The sequence below is a fragment of the Pogoniulus pusillus genome, chromosome 44 (genome assembly GCF_015220805.1).
Source record: "Pogoniulus pusillus isolate bPogPus1 chromosome 44, bPogPus1.pri, whole genome shotgun sequence".
Lineage (NCBI taxonomy): Eukaryota > Metazoa > Chordata > Aves > Piciformes > Lybiidae > Pogoniulus > Pogoniulus pusillus.
Window position 1 is genome coordinate 1,429,689 of NC_087307.1, and position 20,980 is coordinate 1,450,668.

General features: G+C 58.5%; 1 protein-coding gene across 1 annotated transcript; it reads left to right on the forward strand.

Annotated features, from left to right (window-relative positions):
• The first annotated feature begins 478 nt into the window (after positions 1 to 478).
• Positions 479 to 18,150, forward strand: LOC135192831 (scavenger receptor cysteine-rich type 1 protein M130-like). The gene is made up of 24 exons (XM_064176206.1): positions 479 to 596; positions 823 to 1,128; positions 1,296 to 1,616; positions 1,701 to 2,015; positions 2,370 to 2,684; positions 3,127 to 3,189; positions 3,274 to 3,588; positions 3,983 to 4,047; positions 4,889 to 4,976; positions 5,403 to 5,486; positions 5,706 to 5,858; positions 10,489 to 10,629; positions 11,970 to 12,278; positions 12,508 to 12,813; positions 12,981 to 13,301; positions 13,386 to 13,700; positions 14,055 to 14,423; positions 14,824 to 15,285; positions 15,680 to 15,715; positions 15,998 to 16,135; positions 16,578 to 16,673; positions 17,100 to 17,183; positions 17,403 to 17,555; positions 17,785 to 18,150. Exons 1-24 carry the CDS (start codon positions 479 to 481, stop codon positions 17,967 to 17,969), a joined length of 5,058 nt encoding a protein of 1,685 aa, XP_064032276.1. The 3' UTR covers positions 17,970 to 18,150.
• The last annotated feature ends 2,830 nt before the right edge of the window (positions 18,151 to 20,980 follow it).

The following is a 20,980-nucleotide window of genomic DNA, read 5'->3' on the forward strand; positions in this document are numbered from 1 at the left end:
TGGGGAATCCCCTTCCTACTCTCCTGCTCTCTGCCAACCCAGTGATGGGGATTTGTCAGTCTGGCCTTGTCCTTTGACCCTGTCTGAGGACCACATTCCTGTGCTGCTATCAGAGGAGGGGCTGCAGAGCAGAAGAGGCATTTTGGTATGTTTGTGACACCAAGATCAAGTAGGAGCAGCTGAGGTGTTTCTGTGGCTTTCTTTGGTCTCCATGACTACAAGATGGGATGTGAGCATCCAAGTGCCTGAGGGCTCTGGGATCTCACAGGGGTCTTTGGTTGCTCCAGGCTTTGCCCAGCTGGTTGGAGGGGACAGTCCCTGCTCAGGACGTGTGGAGATCGATGATGGGAAGGAGTGGAAACCTGTCTGTGCCTCAGCCTTTGATCTGAGAGCTGCCAACGTGGTCTGCAGGGAGCTGCAGTGTGGCACAGCCTTGTCTGTGCATGGGGCAGCTCAGTTTGGAGATTGGGCTGGTGCCATGTGGGACAGAGAGCTGCAGTGTGTGGGGAATGAATCTTTTCTTATATCCTGCCCCAGGGGATCCCCCAGGACTCAGCCCTGCAGCCATGCAGATGCTGTTGGAGTCACCTGCACAGGTAAAGACACAGGGCAGTGTTGGACAGAAAGAGTGTGGTGGGGAGGGTCATCAGGGCCTGTGCTAGGCTGGGTGTGAGGGCAGGAGTGGGGATGTGGTTGCCTGCAGCCCTAAGATCAGGTAGCAGGAGGAGGCTGGCAGGCTGCCCCTGTGCCCTGGCCTGCAGCTCTGGAGGGTGCAAGAGCAAAAGTCACCCTTTCTCTCTTTCTTTGTCGGTGATTTCACAGAATACAGGCTGGTGAATGGCAGCAGAGGCTGTGAGGGAAGGGTGGAGGTCCACGTGCAGGGCACCTGGGGCACCCTCTGTGACTGGCACTGGGACCTGCTGGACGCCCACGTTCTCTGTCGTCACCTCAACTGTGGCTTTGCTGAGTCTCTTCCTGGAGGAGGCCACTTTGGGAGAGGCACAGGCCCTGTCTGGAGAGACTCCTTCCACTGTGCTGGCACTGAAGCCCAGCTGGGCCAGTGCCCCGTGAGCAGCCTGGGGGCCTCTCTGTGCTCCCATGAGCAGGACGCTGCTGTCATTTGCTCAGGTGAGCGCTGGCCAAATGCTGGCAGAGCTGCAGTCTGCCCTTGCCTGAGGCAGAGCAGGAGAGCTGCAAGGGCCTGCAGTGGTGCCAGAGCGTGGAGATGTGGCACAGGCTGCTGGGCTCCTGGGTGCCCCCAAGGGCTGCTGCAGGGCTGCTCTCCCCAGGCCCAGCTGGCTCCGGTTCCCTGCGGCTGGTGGGTGGAGGGAGCCGCTGCGATGGACGAGTGGAGATCTTGCGGCGTGGGACATGGGGCAGGGTCCTGGCAGAGCAGTGGCACCTGCAGGAGGCCAGCGTGGTGTGCCGGCAGCTGCGGTGCGGAGAGGCAGAGGCAGCCTACACCCTGCCCAAGGCTGAGAGAGGGCAGGGCCCCGTGGGGCTGCGAGGGGTGCGGTGTGCAGGGCACGAGGCCAGTCTGCAGCTCTGCAACACCTCCCTGCCCCAGAGCGTGCTGGCAGCAGGCATTGCAGAGGATGTGGGGGTCTCTTGCAGTGGTGAGTGGCAGTGCCAGGGCCCCCAGGCTGTGTGCTGGCTGGGCAGCAGCCCCTGACAGCAGCTGGGGCTTCTTCCTGCTGCAGGGAGCTGGCAGGTGCGGCTGGCAGGGGGCCGCGGGCGCTGCGAGGGCAGAGTGGAGATCTACTCGCAGGGCAGCTGGGGCAGCGTCTGCGATGACAGCTGGGACCTGGCCGATGCCAGCGTCGTTTGCCAGCAGCTGGGCTGCGGAGGGGCGCTGCAGGCGGTTGGCTCCGCTGGCTTCGGGGCAGGCTCTGGGCACATCTGGCTGGATGGGGTCAACTGCTCCGGGGCCGAAGCTGCTCTCTGGGAGTGCCCGGCAGGGCCCTGGGGGCAGCACGACTGCGGGCACAAAGAGGACGCCGGAGTCATCTGCTCAGGTGTGTGCTGGGAGCTGTGCTGGGAGCACAGAGCCTGGGCAGGCTGGGAAGGGGCAGAGCAATGGACAAGGCTCTTCCTGCTGCCTCTGTGCCCCTGCCCTAGCCAAGCCGGAGGATGCCACTGCACTCAGGTGTCCCCTCAGTGCCACTGGGTAACCTGATGAGATCAGCTGTCCTCAGGGCCCAGCAGGGAGTGCAGGGTTGCCTGTTCTTCAGGGCCCTTTCCCTGCCTGTCACTTCAAGGGGGTCATGTCGGCAGTGACTTTGTCTGGATGAGGGTCTTTGAGGTGCAGGAGTGTCCCTGCTCCCAGAGCCCCAGACCAGCCTGGTCCCATCTGAGCCCTTTCCTCCCAGAGTTCGTGGCCCTGAGGCTGGAGAAGAGCAGCAACTGCTCCGGGCGCCTGCAGGTGTTCTACAATGGCACCTGGGGCAATGTCTGCTCCAACTCAATGACTCCCAGAACTGTCTCACTGGCATGCAAGGAGCTGGGCTGTGGGGACACAGGGGACCTGGATACAAACCTGCCCTATGCTAGGGTGTCTGATGTGGCCTGGCTGGATCGAGTCCAGTGTGGGGAGAGAAACAGCTCCTTCTGGCAGTGTCCCTCTGCTCCCTGGCACCTGCACTCTTGTGAAGACCTGCGAGATGAGACCCACATCATCTGCCATGGTAATTCTGAGCTAGATGGGCGCCAGCATGCCCCCAGATCTTGCTCCCAGCTGGCTCCAGTCAAGCACCAAGAGAGGGCTCAGATGGGACCTGTACCTGCCATACCTTCTGCTGCTCATATCACAAGGGAGATTTCAGCTTTCAGACCCCCACATCTTCCCCAGCAGGCCCCAGCTGGGTTCCCAGCAGCAATGAGTAAGGTAGAGATGTCTCCAGTCAAGGTGATATTAGAGACTAGAAAGTTTGAGGGAAAACCATGGGCAGCCTTCTAGTGCTCTGGGAATCAGAGTCTCCACACTGCTGTATTCCCTCCCTGAGTGATACAGGTTTAGTTACTACCATGAGGGAAAAGGCAGGGGGAGGCAGAATCAGAGTTCAGCCTCACTCTCAGCTGCAGCACCCCTGTCCAGCAGCCCTTCCACTGCAGCATTTAATTCTGCAGGGAAACGACCAGAAGTGTCTGCAGATCTCTCAGCCCCATGCCCAGACTCCAGGAACTGCACAGGTAGCTGCTCCTCTGCACACCCCTCTCAGCCGGCAGGGCTCTGCCTGCTCTCCTGCTGCCCTGGCAGGGCTCTGCCTTCTCCAGCCAGGGAGAAGATTCGTGCCGTGGGAGGGCAGCACAGGTGCTCAGGCAGAGTGGAGGTCTGGCTGCACGGCTCCTGGGGCACGGTGTGCGACGACTCCTGGGACAGGCAGGATGCCCAGGTGGCATGCAGGCAGCTGGGCTGTGGCCCTGTGCTGTCTGCCCCGGGGGAGGCTGCCTTTGGGGAGGGGACAGGCCCCATCTGGCTGGAGCAGGTGGAGTGCCAGGGCACAGAGCCATCTCTGCAGGAGTGCTGGGCCCGGCCTGGGGACAGCGGTGTCTGCCGGCACAAGGAGGATGCTGCTGTGAGCTGCTCAGGTGAGTGAGGGGCAGGGAGCCCTCTCTGGGCTAGGGGCAAGGAGCTGGGAAAGCATTTTCCCCATTGGGTGCCTTCATGGCCCCAGAGAGAACAAGGCCATGGCAGCCTGGTGCCAAGTGGGCAGCAGCTGCTGTCTGGCTGGATGTTCTCCAGCCTCTGTGAGCAGAGCCCTGCAGCCCCCGGGCAGTTCCTGCACTGACTCTGCCATCTGAGCACAACCTGGAGCAGGGCCCAGTGCTGTGTGCTGGGCAGCCTGAGCAGCCCCACAGGAGGGGCAGTTCTGTTGGCATGTGTCAGGGCTGTTCCCACCTGCACACAGTGTGTCAGAGAGGAGGTTCCCTGCTCCCTGCACAAGCACCCTCTCAGCCCAGCTCTCCTTCTCCTCCCCTGCAGATGCACCCAGCACAGAAGCACCAACCCCCCGAGCAGGTAACCTCTCCTCCCTGCCAGGGCTGCATGTGCCCAGGGCCAGGCTCTGACCCACATCAGGAGGGAATTGGCTCCTTTCTGGGGGGTGAAATCTCCAAAGATGGCATTGGGGCAGTGGTGTGGGGCTGGGCAGGGCTGTCTCTTCCCCTCTAGGGTGAGAGCTTTCCCTTCGCTCACCCCTGCGGTTGTCTGCACTCAGTGTAGTGGGTTAAGCACTGGGGTGTGCTGGCCACACATTGTCCTTGGCCTGCTGCTGCCCTTGCTCTGCTGCTGCCCATGCAGGTGCCCCTGGGGGCCGTCAGACCAGCAGCAGCAGTGTCTCAGTGCCTGTCATCATCTGCATCGTCCTGGGAGCCCTTCTCTGCCTGCTCCTGGCCCTCCTGGCTGGACAAGTGCAAAGTGCCAGGGCTGGGCGCAGAGGTTGGTGCTTCCCCCGTGGTGCCAGGGCAAGATGCCTCCTGAAAGGCCAAGGGTGCTGTGGTGTGGCACTGAGTGGCAAGGGCAGAACAGTGACCAGAGTGTGTGCTGCTGCCTGCCCAGGTGCTTGTGCCGATCCCTGGAGCAGAGAGGGGGCAGCATGAGCAGGACGTAAAGGTGGGAGCTTGCCCCAGCACTCCTGATTCAGAAGCCAGAGTGGCACAAGGGCTGTGCCTGGGGGGAATGTGCAAGGCTGTTGCTGCCTCAGGTCACCTCTTTGTGGTCACTGCCAGCATTAAGGAAGTGCCAGTGGTGGCAGAACCCCACAATAGTGCTCTGCTGTGAGGACAGCTGTGAGCTGCCTCTGGGGAACAGGGCTAGAGGAGCAGAGTGAGGTCCTGAGCCTGCCTGCCTGTACCTCTGCTAGCCCTGACTCTGTCCCCAGCTGCCCAGACCACTTGGGAGCCCGTCCCTGAGGCTGTGTACGAGGACATTGGATCCAGCCCTTCGTGGGAGAAGCAGGAGAGGTTCAGTGACTCAGGTGAGTCTGTGTCCATCATGGGGAACACATCTCCAGGGCTCTTTACCATACCCCTCTCCTCGGGTTGGCTCCTGTATCCCCCTGGACCCTAGTCCTTACAGCTGAAGGGCTGCCAGGACACTAGGAAGAGGAGCCAGGGGCTGCACCTGGGTGAGAAGTTTCCCCCTCACCATTTCTGCCTGTTCTCACCAGGGACAAGCTCTGTCTGCCTGCCCATGCACCCCAGGTGGCACCCAAGGGTTAAGGCAAGAGGCTGTCCCAGAGCAGTTGCAGAGCCCTTCTGAGACAGGATTTGTCCTGGGGCAGCACAGTGAGCCCTGAGCACTTCTCCTCACTCAGCCCTGGCTCAATGGCTCCCACATTGCCAGCACTGCCCACAAGCCAGGTCCCCAGAGTGCTCACTGATGCCTATTGCACCTTCTCCAGGCTCCTGTTTAGAGGGATCCATGGGTCAGCTGCAGCCCAAGCCTGGTGACAGAGAGGAGGAGGATGGCCTGGAGTCAACAGCAGGTAACGGGGGGCAGGGAGAGGTTGGTGTCTGCTCCCTGCAGGCAGGTGAAGAGCAGTGGTGTCACTGAGTGTCATCACAGGAGCTGGGCAGGACATGGGCAGGGCTGTCTTCTGGTGCTGCCAACACCAATGTCTGAGCCCCAAATCTCTGCACTTCCTCCTGTCCACCCCTAAGCAGGATCTGTCTTTTGACTGTCACCAGCACCTTTCTCCTTCCAGATGTCTCTGTCCTGGCTGGAGATGACCCAGTGGATGGCTATGATGATGCCAGGGAGATTTCTGACCCTGCACAGGTTCCTGTGTTCGGGCAGGGAGCCAGGGAAATGCCCAGGGGGGCAGAGGAAGGATTAGGACCCAGAGATACACCTGGAGGTGAGAAGTAAGAGATTGCTGCTGGCTCCTGGGGAGCCATTCCTGGAACCAGGTGAATCACCATCAGGCTGGCAGCCCATGGGGAAACCTGCCCCAGGTTTTCTCCTTGGCATCAGGGTGTGAGAGAGCTGAATGTCTCAGAAGTGCAAGGAGGAAGGGAGAGAATTGATGCCCAGAGGAGGAGGGGCACCTCTGGGCCAATGCCCAGTTGCTGTCTTGCTGCTTGCAGGGGCAGATCTGTGCTCACAGAGCAGTGCTGAGGGCCCTGGAACTGGGCCAGATACCTGCACCCTGTCCCCTCAGAGCACAGACTATGAGGATGCTGAAGAGCTGCCTGCTGCACATCCCCCTGAGGGCACAGGGGGCAACAGCACAGATCAGGCCACAAGGCTCCCTGAGCCCTCAGCCAGCTGAGCCCATCCCTGCCACTGGGCTGGCTGCAGCTGTGAGGGAGGAGAACTCTGTGCAGCTGGGAGAGACACAGGCACCAGGAACTGGCTCTGGCTCCCAGCAGAGGCAGCAGGGCAATGCTTCTGCTTTCCCCCCAACTCTGAGCCCTCCACACTGGTTCTGAATAAAAGATTTTGGAAGATTGGCCCAGAGCTGCTGCTGTCTGCCTGGGGGTTGGGGGTGGGTGCTTGCCTGAGCTGCCTGGGATCAGCAGAGCACAAAGACATGGTGGTGGGGAAGGGACACGTGTGGGGATAGCAGGCTCAGGGTGAGGCTGCAGGGCCACGAGAGCCCCTGGTCCCCAGGCACTGTTCCTGCTGGCAGAGACATTTCCATCCTGCCAGTCACAGATGGCAGCAGCAAAGGTTCTCTGTGATGCTCCCCAGGGGGTGCTGTGCTTGGGAGTGGGTCTGGAAGAAGTGTTGGAGAAATTCTTTTTAGCACAGCACTCAAGAATTGATAAACAATGAGCAACCCGTGCTGGGAATGTCCTTGAATCCATCTTGGGAGTTTAGATAGCAGGCACATGGTAGCTTCCCCCCACATGCAGCTGCAGGGGGTGGAGTGCAGCTGCAGGTGGGCAGAGTTTAGCCAGCCCCAGAGGTTGACCCTCAGATTGTTATGGTATGCTGACCTATTGATGCCTTACATGTAACTCTGGACCCTCTGACTGTAACCAATCTTGGTGGAGCAGCCTCTTGCTACAAGTGCATATAAGTCACTGTATCACAGAAATAAAGTGGATTTGACCATCTAACTATATTGGTGACCAAAGAGTCATCTTCCCATAGCGCTCCACCGAACGTGTTTTCCAACAAAGAACGAATGGAGTGAGTGGCAAAAGCTGTCTGGGTGAGGATGATCCTGGAGACAAGGCAGAATCACAGAACCACAAAACCTTAGAGGTGGAAGGGACCTCAAAAGCTCATCCAGTACAAGCCCTGCAGCAGAGCAGGATCACCTGGAGTAGGTCACACAGGAACACATCCAGGAGGGTTTTGAATGTCTCCAGAGAAAAAGACTCCACAAGATCTCTGAGGAGCCTGTTCCACTCTTTTGTCTCCCTTACAGTGAAAAACATTTTCCTTCTGTTCCTGTGGAATCTCCTCTGCTGCCTTAATGATTTCTGGAGGGCCGAGCCCAGAGAGTGGCGGTGAATGGTGCCACATCCAGCTGGCAGCTGTCACTAGTGGTGTCCCTCAGGGATCAGTGCTGGGCCCCATCCTCTTTAACATCTTCCTAGATGATCTGGATGAGGGCATGGAGTCAGTCATCAGCAAGTTTGCAGATGACACCAAGCTGGGAGTAGATGTGGCTGGGTTGGAGGGCAGAAGGGCTCTGCAGCAGGACCTTGACTACCTGGACAGATGGGCAGAGTCCAAGGGGATGGTGTTCAGTAGCTCCAAGTGCAGGGTGCTGCACTTTGGCCACAGCAACCCCATGCAGAGATACAGGCTGGGGTCGGAGTGGTTGGAGAGCAGCCAGACAGAGAGGGATCTGGGGGTGCTGATTGATACCCACCTGAACATGAGCCAGCAGTGTGCCCAGGTGGCCAAGAGAGCCAGTGGCATCCTGGCCTGCATCAGGAATGGTGTGGCCAGCAGGAGCAGGGAGGTCATTCTGCCCCTGTACTCTGCACTGGTTAGACCACACCTTGAGTACTGTGTCCAGTTTTGGGCCCCCCAGTTTAGGAGGGACATTGAGATTCTTGAGCATGTCCAGAGAAGGGCGACGAGGCTGGGGAGAGGCCTTGAGCACAGCCCTATGAAGAGAGGCTGAGGGAGCTGGGATTGTTTAGCCTGGAGAAGAGGAGGCTCAGGGGAGACCTTATTGCTGTCTACAACTACCTGAAGGGTGGTTGTAGCCAGGAGGAGGTTGCTCTCTTCTCTCAGGTGGCCAGCACCAGAGCAAGAGGACACAGACTCAAGCTATCCCAGGGGAAATTTATGCTGGAGGTGAGGAGAAAGTTCTTCACTGAGAGAGTCATTGGACACTGGAATGGGCTGCCCGGGGAGGTGGTGGAGTCGCCGTCCCTGGAGCTGTTCAAGGCAGAATTGGACGTGGCACTTGGTGCCATGGTCTGGCCTTGAGCTCTGTGGTAAAGGGTTGGACTTGATGATCTGTGAGGTCTCTTCCAACCCTGATGATACTGTGATACTGTGATACTATGATACTGTGTCTTGTGAGGTCACTGGTGCCTGAATAGCTGAGGGGCCAGGAGCAGGCTCAGGGCAGGTTTAGGTGCTCTGACATCAGCTGTGTCTGAGTGTTGCATAGGCCAGGAGCAGGCCCCTGGCTTGTGAATGCCCAGCTGGTGATGTTACCAGTGCTGGAGTAGCTGTTCAGGCAGGAGCAGGCACAGGGCTGCTGTGGGGGCTGCTGTCACCAACAGAACATTCAGGGATCCCTCAAAGTGTCCCCTGGGGAGAACCACCAATGGCAGCAGCTCAGCCTGTGCATGGCCCTGTGAGACAGTGAGTGCAGAGGACATGGCAGCAGAAGTCCGAGGGTGTGAGGTCACTGTCAGGACAAGTACTGAACATGCAGTGGGTGGCAGCAGGAGCTGTGAGGTCATGTCCCTAGTGGTGGTCTGTAGCTGTGGGGCCAGGTACAGAGCAGCCAGGAGCCACCATGGTGTTACCATGGTGGTCAGGAGCTGCCTGTGTCTGTGAGGCTAAAGGAGCATCCCCTACAGCCCTGGCTGCAGTAGTCAGGGTTGGGGTGGCTCAGGGGTACAGCAGGGATGTTCCTGGGCAGAGTGCCAGGAGGAAACCACAACTTCCTGCCTGGGTACTGCAGGGGGAGCGCAGGCAGCGCTGCGAGGTGACGTGGGCTGTGGTCTGTGCACCTGCAGCTCCAGCTCCTGATGTGCCTGTGGGGAATAACTGCCCCTTGGTGACATGCTGAGAGTCAGGCACAGGGCTGAGCCTCAGCCTGCAGCTCTGCTGCTGCCAGGGCAGGGACATGTCCCAGCCCCAGCTCCTGACAGGGACTCCCTGTGGGGCTCTGTGCAAGGGATGTGCCAGCAGCACTCCTGCCATGGAGACCTTGCCCTAGACAAGGACCTTTGCCAGCTGCTACTAGCAGCACAGTGGAGGCAGGAGCAAAGGCAGAGGCTGTTGCCTTCCCATCCTGACACAGACCCCACAGCAGCCCCACCTCCATGGTTCCCACAGCTCAGGAGCAGCTGGACACTTGCCCCTTGGCTTCTAGGATGAGGCCTGTGTAGGAGCTGCTGAGTGCTCCCAGTCCACACAGTGGGGTGCAAGGGGTGACAGAGCCATTTGCCCTGCACAGCCACACTGTCCCAGGACAATCCCCTGCCACAGCCTCCCTGACACCCACAGCAGGACACATCTGTCCCTCATATATGGTCATGAAGGGCGCTGGAGAAGCTCATTGGAGGGCTGGGCTGTGTCGGAGGGGAGCGAGCTGCCGATAGCGTCTGAAAAGTGCTGCTGCTTCGATTGGCTCCTCCTGCAGCTGCTTATCTGCCCCAGAGATAGTTCAGCCTCCCGCAGAGAGAGTTCACCCTCCCAGCATATTTCTTTGTGTGAGTTGCCAGGAGCTGTGCCAGCAGGGCAGGACTCTCAGGATGGGCACAGGAGGACTCCTGCTCGCTTGGCTTCTGTGGCTCAAGCTCTGGGTGCAGCTGTGCAGGGGTAAGTGCTGCTCCCCTTGTGCCATGGCCTGAGGAAGGTGGGCACCAGCATGGCCACTGGGGAAGGCCTGGGAATGAGGTTTCTTTGCATGTGCCAGTGGGGAGAAAAGCAGAAGGTGCTGCAATCAACCAAGTGTGTGCCTTGCCCTCTGCCTGGTTGGGAGAGGGAGCTGTGAGTCTGGGGCACAGGGCTGCACAGGGTGTGCTGGGTAGGAGAGGAGAGGGTTCACTGTGCAGGGCCAGACATAGTTTGAGTTTGAGCCTGGGAAAGAGATGTTGGTTTGAGGTGAGATGGCACAGCCTGTGGGGTAGGCAATGGCACTGCAGGGCTTGTGCTGGGCACCCTCACTTCTTTGCAGCCTGTGAGGAGGAGATGGAACCTCCCATCTCCCAAGGACAATGCAGGCTGTGGAGGGCTCCTATCCTGGTGACTTTGTCAAATTCTGGGCATGGGAAGCCTCCAGACCTGCAGTCTGCTGCTCAGAACTCTCCTGACAATTCCCATGTCTGTGTTTGAAGGCACCTTGGAGGTGAGGCTGGCAAATGGCGGCAGGAGCTGTGCTGGGAGAGTGGAAGTGAAACACGAGGGACAGTGGTGGACTGTGTGTGGTTCCTCCTGGGACATGAAGGATGCTGCAGTGGTTTGTAGGCAGCTGCAATGTGGATCTGCTCTGGAAGCTCATTCATATGCACACTTTGGGCCAGGACGCGGCCCCATTATTGAGGTTCATGTTGAGTGTGATGGCTTTGAGTCTGCCCTGTCTGACTGCAGATTCTCGAATGAGGCTCAGAGAGTCTGTAACCATCTTTGGGATGCTGGAGTGACCTGTTCAGGTACAGGGACATCCTGTTCCATCCCCTTGTGACTGGGATGGGGGATGACAGCTGGCTGTGCCCTCAGGGAAACAAGGGGGCACTGGAGAAGGTCCTGGTATAGCTGCTGACACTGCTGAGCTGGGGCTGTCATAGAATCATAGAAGCAACCAGGTTGGAAGAGACTTCCAAGATCATCCAGTCCAACCTATCACCCAGCCCTATCCAGTCAACTAGACCATGGCACTAAGTGCCTCATCCAGTCTTTTCTTGAAGACCCCCAGGGACTTTGCCTCCACCACCTCCCCGAGCAGCCCATTCCAATGGGAAATCACTCTCTCTGTGAAGAACTTCTTCCTAACATCCAGCCTATACCTACCCTGGCAGAACTTGAGACTGTCCTTGCTGCTTTCCCTGCATCCTGAGGGATGTCTGCTGGCAGTGCCCCCAGTGTGGCTCAATCCACCCTTGGTTAGTGCCAGGGACTGGGAAATTTGGTCATGCAGTCAGTTTTATCCCTTACACATACAGCTGCAATCTGGCAGCACTGAGGACTGGATCCCTCCATGTCAGAGGCTCCAAGGGCCAACAACTGTTCTGGGATGGTCCCAAGATGATCAGGAACTTGTGGGTTGTCCCCTGATAGAAACGAGTCCCCAGAGTAGAGTGGCAGCTAAGACGGGAAGGTCATTAGGCTCAGGCAGAAGAACAGGGTGGTCCATGGCCACATCATCCCTCTTCCAGGGGCACTCCCTGGGAGCCAGCCCACAGGGATATGACCCACTTCAGGCAGTGCTGAGCTGCTGCCCAGCCTCTGCTGCCTGGCCCATCTGCTGGCTGCCCTGCACCAGTAGGGACTGGGCAGTGCTTGCTGTCTTTTTGGGTGCCTGTCCTTGCACTGGGGAATCCCCTTCCTACTCTCCTGCTCTCTGCCAACCCAGTGATGGGGATTTGTCAGTCTGGCCTTGTCCTTTGACCCTGTCTGAGGACCACATTCCTGTGCTGCTATCAGAGGAGGGGCTGCAGAGCAGAAGAGGCATTTTGATATATTTGTGACACCAAGATCAAGTGGGAGAAGCTGAGGTGTTTGTGTGGCTCTGCTTCGGTCTCCATGACTACGAGATGGGCTGTGAGCATCCAAGTGCCTGAGGGCTCTGGGATCTCACAGGGGTCTTTGGTTGCTCCAGGCTTTGCCCAGCTGGTTGGAGGGGACAGTCCCTGCTCAGGACGTGTGGAGATCGATGATGGGAAGGAGTGGAAACCTGTCTGTGCCTCAGCCTTTGATCTGAGAGCTGCCAACGTGATCTGCAGGGAGCTGCAGTGTGGCACAGCCCTGTCTGTGCATGGGGCAGCTCAGTTTGGAGATTGGGATGGTCCCATGTGGGACAGAGACCTGCAGTGTGTGGGGAATGAATCTTTTCTTATATCCTGCCCCAGGGGATCCCCCAGGACTCAGCCCTGCAGCCATGCAGATGCTGTTGGAGTCACCTGCACACGTAAGGACTCAGGGTTTTGGAGTTGGACAGCAAGAGTGTGCTGAGGAAGGCGAGCAGGGCCTGTGCTGGGCTGAGTGTGAGGGCAGGAGTGGGGATTAGGTTGCCTGCAGCCCTAAGATCAGGTAGCAGGAGGAGGCTGGCAGGCTGCCCCTGTGCCCTGGCCTGCAGCTCTGGAGGGTGCAAGAGCAAAAGTCACCCTTTCTCTCTTTCTTTGTCGGTGATTTCACAGAATACAGGCTGGTGAATGGCAGCAGAGGCTGTGAGGGAAGGGTGGAGGTCCAAGTGCAGGGCACCTGGGGCACCCTCTGTGACTGGCACTGGGACCTGCTGGACGCCCACGTTCTCTGTCGTCACCTCAACTGTGGCTTTGCTGAGTCTCTTCCTGGAGGAGGCCACTTTGGGAGAGGCACAGGCCCTGTCTGGAGAGACTCCTTCCACTGTGCTGGCACTGAAGCCCAGCTGGGCCAGTGCCCCGTGAGCAGCCTGGGGGCCTCTCTGTGCTCCCATGAGCAGGACGCTGCTGTCATTTGCTCAGGTGAGCGCTGGCCAAATGCTGGCAGAGCTGCAGTCTGCCCTTGCCTGAGGCAGGGCAGGAGATCTGCAAGGGCCTGCAGTGGTGTCAGAGCATGGAGATGTGGCACAGGCTGCTGGGCTCCTGGGTGCCCCCAAGGGCTGCTGCAGGGCTGCTCTCCCCAGGCCCAGCTGGCTCCGGTTCCCTGCGGCTGGTGGGTGGAGGGAGCCGCTGCGATGGACGAGTGGAGATCTTGCGGCGTGGGACATGGGGCAGGGTCCTGGCAGAGCAGTGGCACCTGCAGGAGGCCAGCGTGGTGTGCCGGCAGCTGCGGTGCGGAGAGGCAGAGGCAGCCTACACCCTGCCAAAGGCTGAGAGAGGGCAGGGCCCCGTGGGGCTGCGAGGGGTGCGGTGTGCAGGGCACGAGGCCAGCCTACAGCTCTGCAACACCTCCCTGCCCCAGAGCGTGCTGGCAGCAGGCATTGCAGAGGATGTGGGGGTCGCTTGCAGTGGTGAGTGGCACTGCTAGGGCCCCCAGGCTGTGTGCTGGCTGGGCAGCAGCCCCTGACAGCAGCTGGGGCTTCTTCCTGCTGCAGGGAGCCGGCAGGTGCGGCTGGCAGGGGGCCGCGGGCGCTGCGAGGGCAGAGTGGAGATCTACTCGCAGGGCAGCTGGGGCAGCGTCTGCGATGACAGCTGGGACCTGGCCGATGCCAGCGTCGTTTGCCAGCAGCTGGGCTGCGGAGGGGCGCTGCAGGCGGTTGGCTCCGCTGGCTTCGGGGCAGGCTCTGGGCACATCTGGCTGGATGGGGTCAACTGCTCCGGGGCCGAAGCTGCTCTCTGGGAGTGCCCGGCAGGGCCCTGGGGGCAGCACGACTGCGGGCACAAAGAGGACGCCGGAGTCATCTGCTCAGGTGTGTGCTGGGAGCTGTGCTGGGAGCACAGGGCCTGGGCAGGCTGGGAAGGGGCAGAGCAATGGACAAGGCTCTTCCTGCTGCCTCTGTGCCCCTGCCCAAGCCAAGCCTGAGGATGCCACTGCACTCAGGTGTCCCCTCAGTGCCACTGGGTAACCTGATGAGATCAGCTGTCCTCAAGGCCCAGCAGGGAGTGCAGGATTCCCTGTCTTTCAGGGTCTTTTCTCTGCCTAACACTTCCAGGGGTTGATGTCAGCAGTGACTTCGTTTGGCTGAGGGCCTGGGAGGTGCAGGAGTGTCCCTGCTCCCAGAGTCCCAGACCAGCCTGGTCCCATCTGAGCCCTTTCCTCCCAGAGTTCATGGCCCTGAGGCTGGAGAAGAGCAGCAACTGCTCCGGGCGCCTGCAGGTGTTCTACAATGGCACCTGGGGCAATGTCTGCTCCAACTCAATGACTCCCAGAACTGTCTCACTGGCATGCAAGGAGCTGGGCTGTGGGGACACAGGGGACCTGGATGCAAACCTGCCCTCTGCTAGGGTGTCTACTGCTGCCTGGCTGGATCGAGTGCAGTGTGGGGAGAGAAACAGCTCCTTCTGGCAGTGTCCCTCTGCTCCCTGGCACCTGCACTCTTGTGAAGACCTGCGAGATGAGACCCACATCATCTGCAATGGTAATTCTGAGCTAGATGGGCACCAGCATGCCCCCAGATTCTACTCCCAACTGGGTAAAGACAAGCACAAAGGCAGGGCCAAGAGAGGCCCTTGGTGTCCCATATCCTTCTCCTGCTTGTAGCAAAGTTGGGACTGCAGCTCCAAGAGTCCAACACCTTCCCAAGCAGGTCCTAGCTGGGGTTCTACTCCCCCAAACCCACCTTGGCGAGGCAAAGTTGTCTCCTGGCAATGTCTCAGGAAAGACCAGACATGGATTTGAGGAAAACTCATGAGCACACTGTCACTGCTCTGGGAACCAGGGGTCCCACAATGCTATGTGTCCCCATTAAGTGACGCACATTTAGTTACTGCCATGAAGGAAGGCACAGGGGAATCACGAGCTCAGCTCAGCCCCCCTCTCTGCTGCAGCACCCCTGTCCAGCAGCCCTTCCACTGCAGCATTTCCTTCTGCAGGGAAACAGCCAGAAGTGTCTGCAGATCTCTCAGCCCCATGCCCAGACCCCAGGAACTGCACAGGTAGCTGCTCCTCTGCACACCCCTCTCAGCCGGCAGGGCTCTGCCTGCTCTCCTGCTGCCCTGGCAGGGCTCTGCCTTCTCCAGCCAGGGAGAAGATTCGTGCCGTGGGAGGGCAGCACAGGTGCTCAGGCAGAGTGGAGGTCTGGCTGCACGGCTCCTGGGGCACGGTGTGCGACGACTCCTGGGACAGGCAGGATGCCCAGGTGGCATGCAGGCAGCTGGGCTGTGGGCCTGTGCTGTCTGCCCCGGGGGAGGCTGCCTTTGGGGAGGGGACAGGCCCCATCTGGCTGGAGCAGGTGGAGTGCCAGGGCACAGAGCCATCTCTGCAGGAGTGCTGGGCCCGGCCTGGGGACAGCGGTGTCTGCCGGCACAAGGAGGATGCTGCTGTGAGCTGCTCAGGTGAGTGAGGGGCAGGGAGCCCTCTCTGGGCTAGGGGCAAGGAGCTGGGAAAGCATTTTCCCCATTGGGTGCCTTCATGGCCCCAGAGAGAACAAGGCCATGGCAGCCTGGTGCCAAGTGGGCAGCAGCTGCTGTCTGGCTGGATGTTCTCCAGCCTCTGTGAGCAGAGCCCTGCAGCCCCCGGGCAGTTCCTGCACTGCCTGTGCCATCTTAGCACAACCTGGAGCAGGGCCCAGTGCTGTGTGCTGGGCAGCCTGAGCAGCCCCACAGGAGGAGCATTTCTGTTGGCATGTGTCAGGGCTGTTCCCACCTGCACACAGTGTGTCAGAGAGGAGGTTCCCTGCTCCCTGCACAAGCACCCTCTCAGCCCAGCTCTCCTTCTCCTCCCCTGCAGATGCACCCAGCACAGAAGCACCAACCCCCCAAGCAGGTAACCTCTCCTCCCTGCCAGGGCTGCATGTGCCCAGGGCCAGGCTCTGACCCACATCAGGAGGGAATTGGCTCCTTTCTGGGGGGTGAAATCTCCAAAGATGGCATTGGGGCAGTGGTGTGGGGCTGGGCAGGGCTGTCTCTTCCCCTCTAGGGTGGGAGCTTTCCCTTTGCTCACCCCTGCGGTTGTCTGCACTCAGTGTAGTGGGTTAAGCACTGGGGTGTGCTGGCCACACATTGTCCTTGGCCTGCTGCTGCCCTTGCTCTGCTGCTGCCCATGCAGGTGCCCCTGGGGGCCGTCGGACCAGCAGCAGCAGTGTCTCAGTGCCTGTCATCATCTGCATCGTCCTGGGAGCCCTTCTCTGCCTGCTCCTGGCCCTCCTGGCTGGACAAGTGCAAAGTGCCAGGGCTGGGCGCAGAGGTTGGTGCTTCCCCCGTGGTGCCAGGGCAAGATGCCTCCTGAAAGGCCAAGGGTGCTGTGGTGTGGCACTGAGTGGCAAGGGCAGAACAGTGACCAGAGTGTGTGCTGCTGCCTGCCCAGGTGCTTGTGCCGATCCCTGGAGCAGAGAGGGGGCAGCATGAGCAGGACGTAAAGGTGGGAGCTTGCCCCAGCACTCCTGATTCAGGAGCCAGAGTGGCACAAGGGCTGTGCCTGGGGGGAATGTGCAAGGCTGTTGCTGCCTCAGGTCACCTCTTTGTGGTCACTGCCAGCATTAAGGAAGTGCCAGTGGTGGCAGAACCCCACAATAGTGCTCTGCTGTGAGGACAGCTGTGAGCTGCCTCTGGGGAACAGGGCTAGAGGAGCAGAGTGAGGTCCTGAGCCTGCCTGCCTGTACCTCTGCTAGCCCTGACTCTGTCCCCAGCTGCCCAGACCACTTGGGAGCCCGTCCCTGAGGCTGTGTACGAGGACATTGGATCCAGCCCTTCGTGGGAGAAGCAGGAGAGGTTCAGTGACTCAGGTGAGTCTGTGTCCATCATGGGGAACACATCTCCAGGGCTCTTTACCATACCCCTCTCCTCGGGTTGGCTCCTGTATCCCCCTGGACCCTAGTCCTTACAGCTGAAGGGCTGCCAGGACACTAGGAAGAGGAGCCAGGGGCTGCACCTGGGTGAGAAGTTTCCCCCTCACCATTTCTGCCTGTTCTCACCAGGGACAAGCTCTGTCTGCCTGCCCATGCACCCCAGGTGGCACCCAAGGGTTAAGGCAAGAGGCTGTCCCAGAGCAGTTGCAGAGCCCTTCTGAGACAGGATTTGTCCTGGGGCAGCACAGTGAGCCCTGAGCACTTCTCCTCACTCAGCCCTGGCTCAATGGCTCCCACATTGCCAGCACTGCCCACAAGCCAGGTCCCCAGAGTGCTCACTGATGCCTATTGCACCTTCTCCAGGCTCCTGTTTAGAGGGATCCATGGGTCAGCTGCAGCCCAAGCCTGGTGACAGAGAGGAGGAGGATGGCCTGGAGTCAACAGCAGGTAACGGGGGGCAGGGAGAGGTTGGTGTCTGCTCCCTGCAGGCAGGTGAAGAGCAGTGGTGTCACTGAGTGTCATCACAGGAGCTGGGCAGGACATGGGAAGGGCTGCCTTCTGGTGCTGCCAACACCAATGTCTGAGCCCCAGATCTCTGCACTTCCTCCTGTCCACTCCTAAGCAGGATCTGTCTTTTGACTGTCACCAGCACCTTTCTCCTTCCAGATGTCTCTGTCCTGGCTGGAGATGACCCAGTGGATGGCTATGATGATGCCAGGGAGATTTCTGACCCTGCACAGGTTCCTGTGTTCGGGCAGGGAGCCAGGGAAATGCCCAGAGGGGCAGAGGAAGGATTAGGACCCAGAGATACACCTGGAGGTGAGAAGTAAGAGATTGCTGCTGGCTCCTGGGGAGCCATTCCTGGAACCAGGTGAATCACCATCAGGCTGGCAGCCCATGGGGAAACCTGCCCCAGGTTTTCTCCTTGGCATCAGGGTGTGAGAGAGCTGAATGTCTCAGAAGTGCAAGGAGGAAGGGAGAGAATTGATGCCCAGAGGAGGAGGGGCACCTCTGGGCCAATGCCCAGTTGCTGTCTTGCTGCTTGCAGGGGCAGATCTGTGCTCACAGAGCAGTGCTGAGGGCCCTGGAGCTGGGCCAGATACCTGCACCCTGTCCCCTCAGAGCACAGACTATGAGGATGCTGAAGAGCTGCCTGCTGCACATCCCCCTGAGGGCACAGGGGGCAACAGCACAGATCAGGCCACAAGGCTCCCTGAGTCCTCAGCCAGCTGAGCCCATCCCTGCCACTGGGCTGGCTGCAGCTGTGAGGGAGGAGAACTCTGTGCAGCTGGGAGAGACACAGGCACCAGGAACTGGCTCTGGCTCCCAGCAGAGGCAGCAGGGCAATGCTTCTGCTTTCCCCCCAACTCTGAGCCCTCCACACTGGTTCTGAATAAAAGATTTTGGAAGATTGGCCCAGAGCTGCTGCTGTCTGCCTGGGGGTTGGGGGTGGGTGCTTGCCTGAGCTGCCTGGGATCAGCAGAGCACAAAGACATGGTGGTGGGGAAGGGACACGTGTGGGGATAGCAGGCTCAGGGTGAGGCTGCAGGGCCATGAGAGCCCCTGGTCCCCAGGCACTGTTCCTGCTGGCAGAGACATTTCCATCCTGCCAGTCACAGGTCCCAACGGCAAAGGTTCTCTGTGATGCTCCCCAGGGAGTGATGTGCTTGGGAGTGGGTCTTGAAGAAGGAATGGAGGGAGTGGCAAAAGCTGTGTGGGTGAGGATGATCCTGGAGGCAAGGCAGAATCACAGAACCACAAAAACCTTAGAGGTGGAAGGGACCTCAAAAGCTCATCCAGTCCAAGCCCTGCAGCAGAGCAGGATCACCTGGAGTAGGTCACACAGGAACACATCCAGGAGGGTTTTGAATGTATCCAGAGAAACAGACTCCACAAGATCTGAGGAGCCTGCTCCAATGTTTTGTCTCCCTTACAGTTAAAAACACTCCTGTTCCTGTGGAACCTCCTCTGCTGCAGATGGCAGCCATTGCCCCTTGTGCTGTGATTGGACATCACTGAGTAGAGTCTGGCTCCATCCTTTTAACTCTGCCCTGCAGAGCTATAGAATCATGACTGAGGGCACCTCTCAGTCTCCTCCTCTCAGAGCTGAACAGATCCAGCTCCCTCAGCCTGCCCTCAGCAGGGAGAGCTTCACTGCCTTAATGATCTTTGTGGCTCTGCACTGGACTCTTTCAAGCAGTTCCCTGGGGTTCTTCCTAAACTGAGGGTCCAAGCACTGGGCACAATATTCCTGAGAAAGAGAACTTCTCTCAAACTCTAACCACAGCCCCCCTGTTCCACCCCAGGATGCCTTTTGCCTTCTTGTCCGCATGGGCACATTGCTGGCTGATGGTTGGCAGTCTCTGGCATCCATTTGCTCCTGCCAGTGCTGGCCTCCAGTCTTGGCACTGATGGGAGGGGAGGGATGGCACTTTCTTCCTGATGCCCCTCCTGCCCAGCTTCCCAGGACTGCTGTGCCCTTCAGAGCAGCTCTGGCTGTGTGGGGACATGCCAGAGCTCTGCAGCTCCCTGTGGCAGGTCCTGGGGAGAGCTTGGAACCAGCTGAGCTTGTCTGGAAACCTGAGATGAGCACTGAGCTTCTCAGAGTGAGCAGGGAGTGTGTGGGCTCACAGCACTGCACTCATAGTACAGAGCAAGGACTTGTTGGAGAGACATCAGGTGAGGAAGGTGCAGCAGAGAAGATTGGTGTGGTGCTTTGCCACAGGCCAGTTACCATCAGTAATAGGGTAACAAGAGATGGGGAGAAGGCTTAACATAAGCAAGTTCCAGTTTATGACACCTAAGCATGGGTTTAGATACTTTCTATCAGAAGGCTGCATAGGAGGATTACAAATCATGTTAAACTCTGATTGGTTATGTACATCTAGGTTAGGACTACGTTAGGGTTACACAGCAATTGCTAGGACATATCAGCTACGTATTTCTTACCTTCCAACAAGGCACAAGAACTTCTCTTAGCAAAGCTGTGTTACCTTAGTCCTTCAGAGGATTAATCACCTTAATCCTAAGGAGGCAGTTATGGTGTCTAAGTAAGAAAACAGGCACCAAATGGTACCAGGCTGTGAAGGCCATGAAACAATTAGACTGGAGGCCTCTTGTTTTACAAACCACATTTAACAAGGCCAAGTGCAGGGTTCTGCACTTTGGCCACAACAACCACAAGCAGCGCTACAGGCTGGGGACTGAGTGGCTGGAAAACAGCCAGGAGGAAAGGGACCTGGGGGTACTGGTGTGTAGTAGGCTGAAGATGAGGCAGCAGTGTGCCCAGGTGGCCAAGAGAGCCAATGGCATCCTGGCCTGCATCAGGAAGAGGAGAGGCTGAGGGAGCTGGGGGTGTGCAGCCTGGAGAAGAGGAGGCTCAGGGGCGACCTCATTGCTGTCTACAACTCCCTGAAGGGACATTGTAGCCAGGTGGGGGGCGGCCTCTTCTCCCAAGCAAGCAGCAACAGAACAAGGGGATGCAGTCTCAAGTTGTGCCAGGGAAAGTATAGGCTGGATGTTAGGAGGAAGTTGTTGTCAGAGAGAGTGATTGGCATTGGAATGGGCTGCCCAGGGAGGTGGTGGAGTTGCCATCCCTGGAGGTGTTCAAGAAAAGACTGGATGAGGCACTTAGTGCCATGGTCTGGTTGACTGGATAGGGCTGGGGGATAGGTTGGACTGGATCATCTTGGAGGTCTCTTCCAACCTGGTTGATTCTATGATTCTATGATTCTTTCAGAGACACTTTCACCCAGCTCAGCAGCCTGCTTTCAAGCCCATGGCTCATGCGTCAGTCTACCAAATTCAGACATCACTATAAAATCACTGTATGTAACATAACTGTACCAAACATCTCCCCCTCTCTGTTGAACAAAGAGAAATTCAGCAGTGGAATGTACTATCATTTTCTGAATACATTGCAATCATAGAATCAAGCAGGCTGGAAGAGACCTCCAAGCTCATCCAGTCCAACCTAGCACCCAGCCCTATCCAGTCAACCAGACCATGGAAATAAGCATGGAAAAAAGAGAAACAATACAAGCAAAGACAGCAAAAGCATAGACTAATGTTTTTACAGTGCTCTGCAATCCTACCGGACATGTTGAAAAGGGATTTTCTGAGGATGCTGTGGCTAAACAAAGAGAACTCTGTCCTGTTACATTAGCAAGAGTAACCCAAACATTGGTTTTGTGCAAAGAAGAAAGTAAAGGGAAAAGAAAAGTTTCTTTTGCACACAAAGAGAA

Coding starts and splice junctions, on each gene's coding strand:
- LOC135192831 (XM_064176206.1), top strand. CDS start 479: ATGTGGGACAGAGAGCTGCAGTGTGTGGGGAATGAATCTTTTCTTATA. Junction 12,814..12,980: donor CGCTGCTGTCATTTGCTCAG/GTGAGCGCTGGC, acceptor CCCCAGGCCCAG/CTGGCTCCGGTTCCCTGCGG. Junction 13,701..14,054: donor CGCCGGAGTCATCTGCTCAG/GTGTGTGCTGGG, acceptor CTTTCCTCCCAG/AGTTCATGGCCCTGAGGCTG.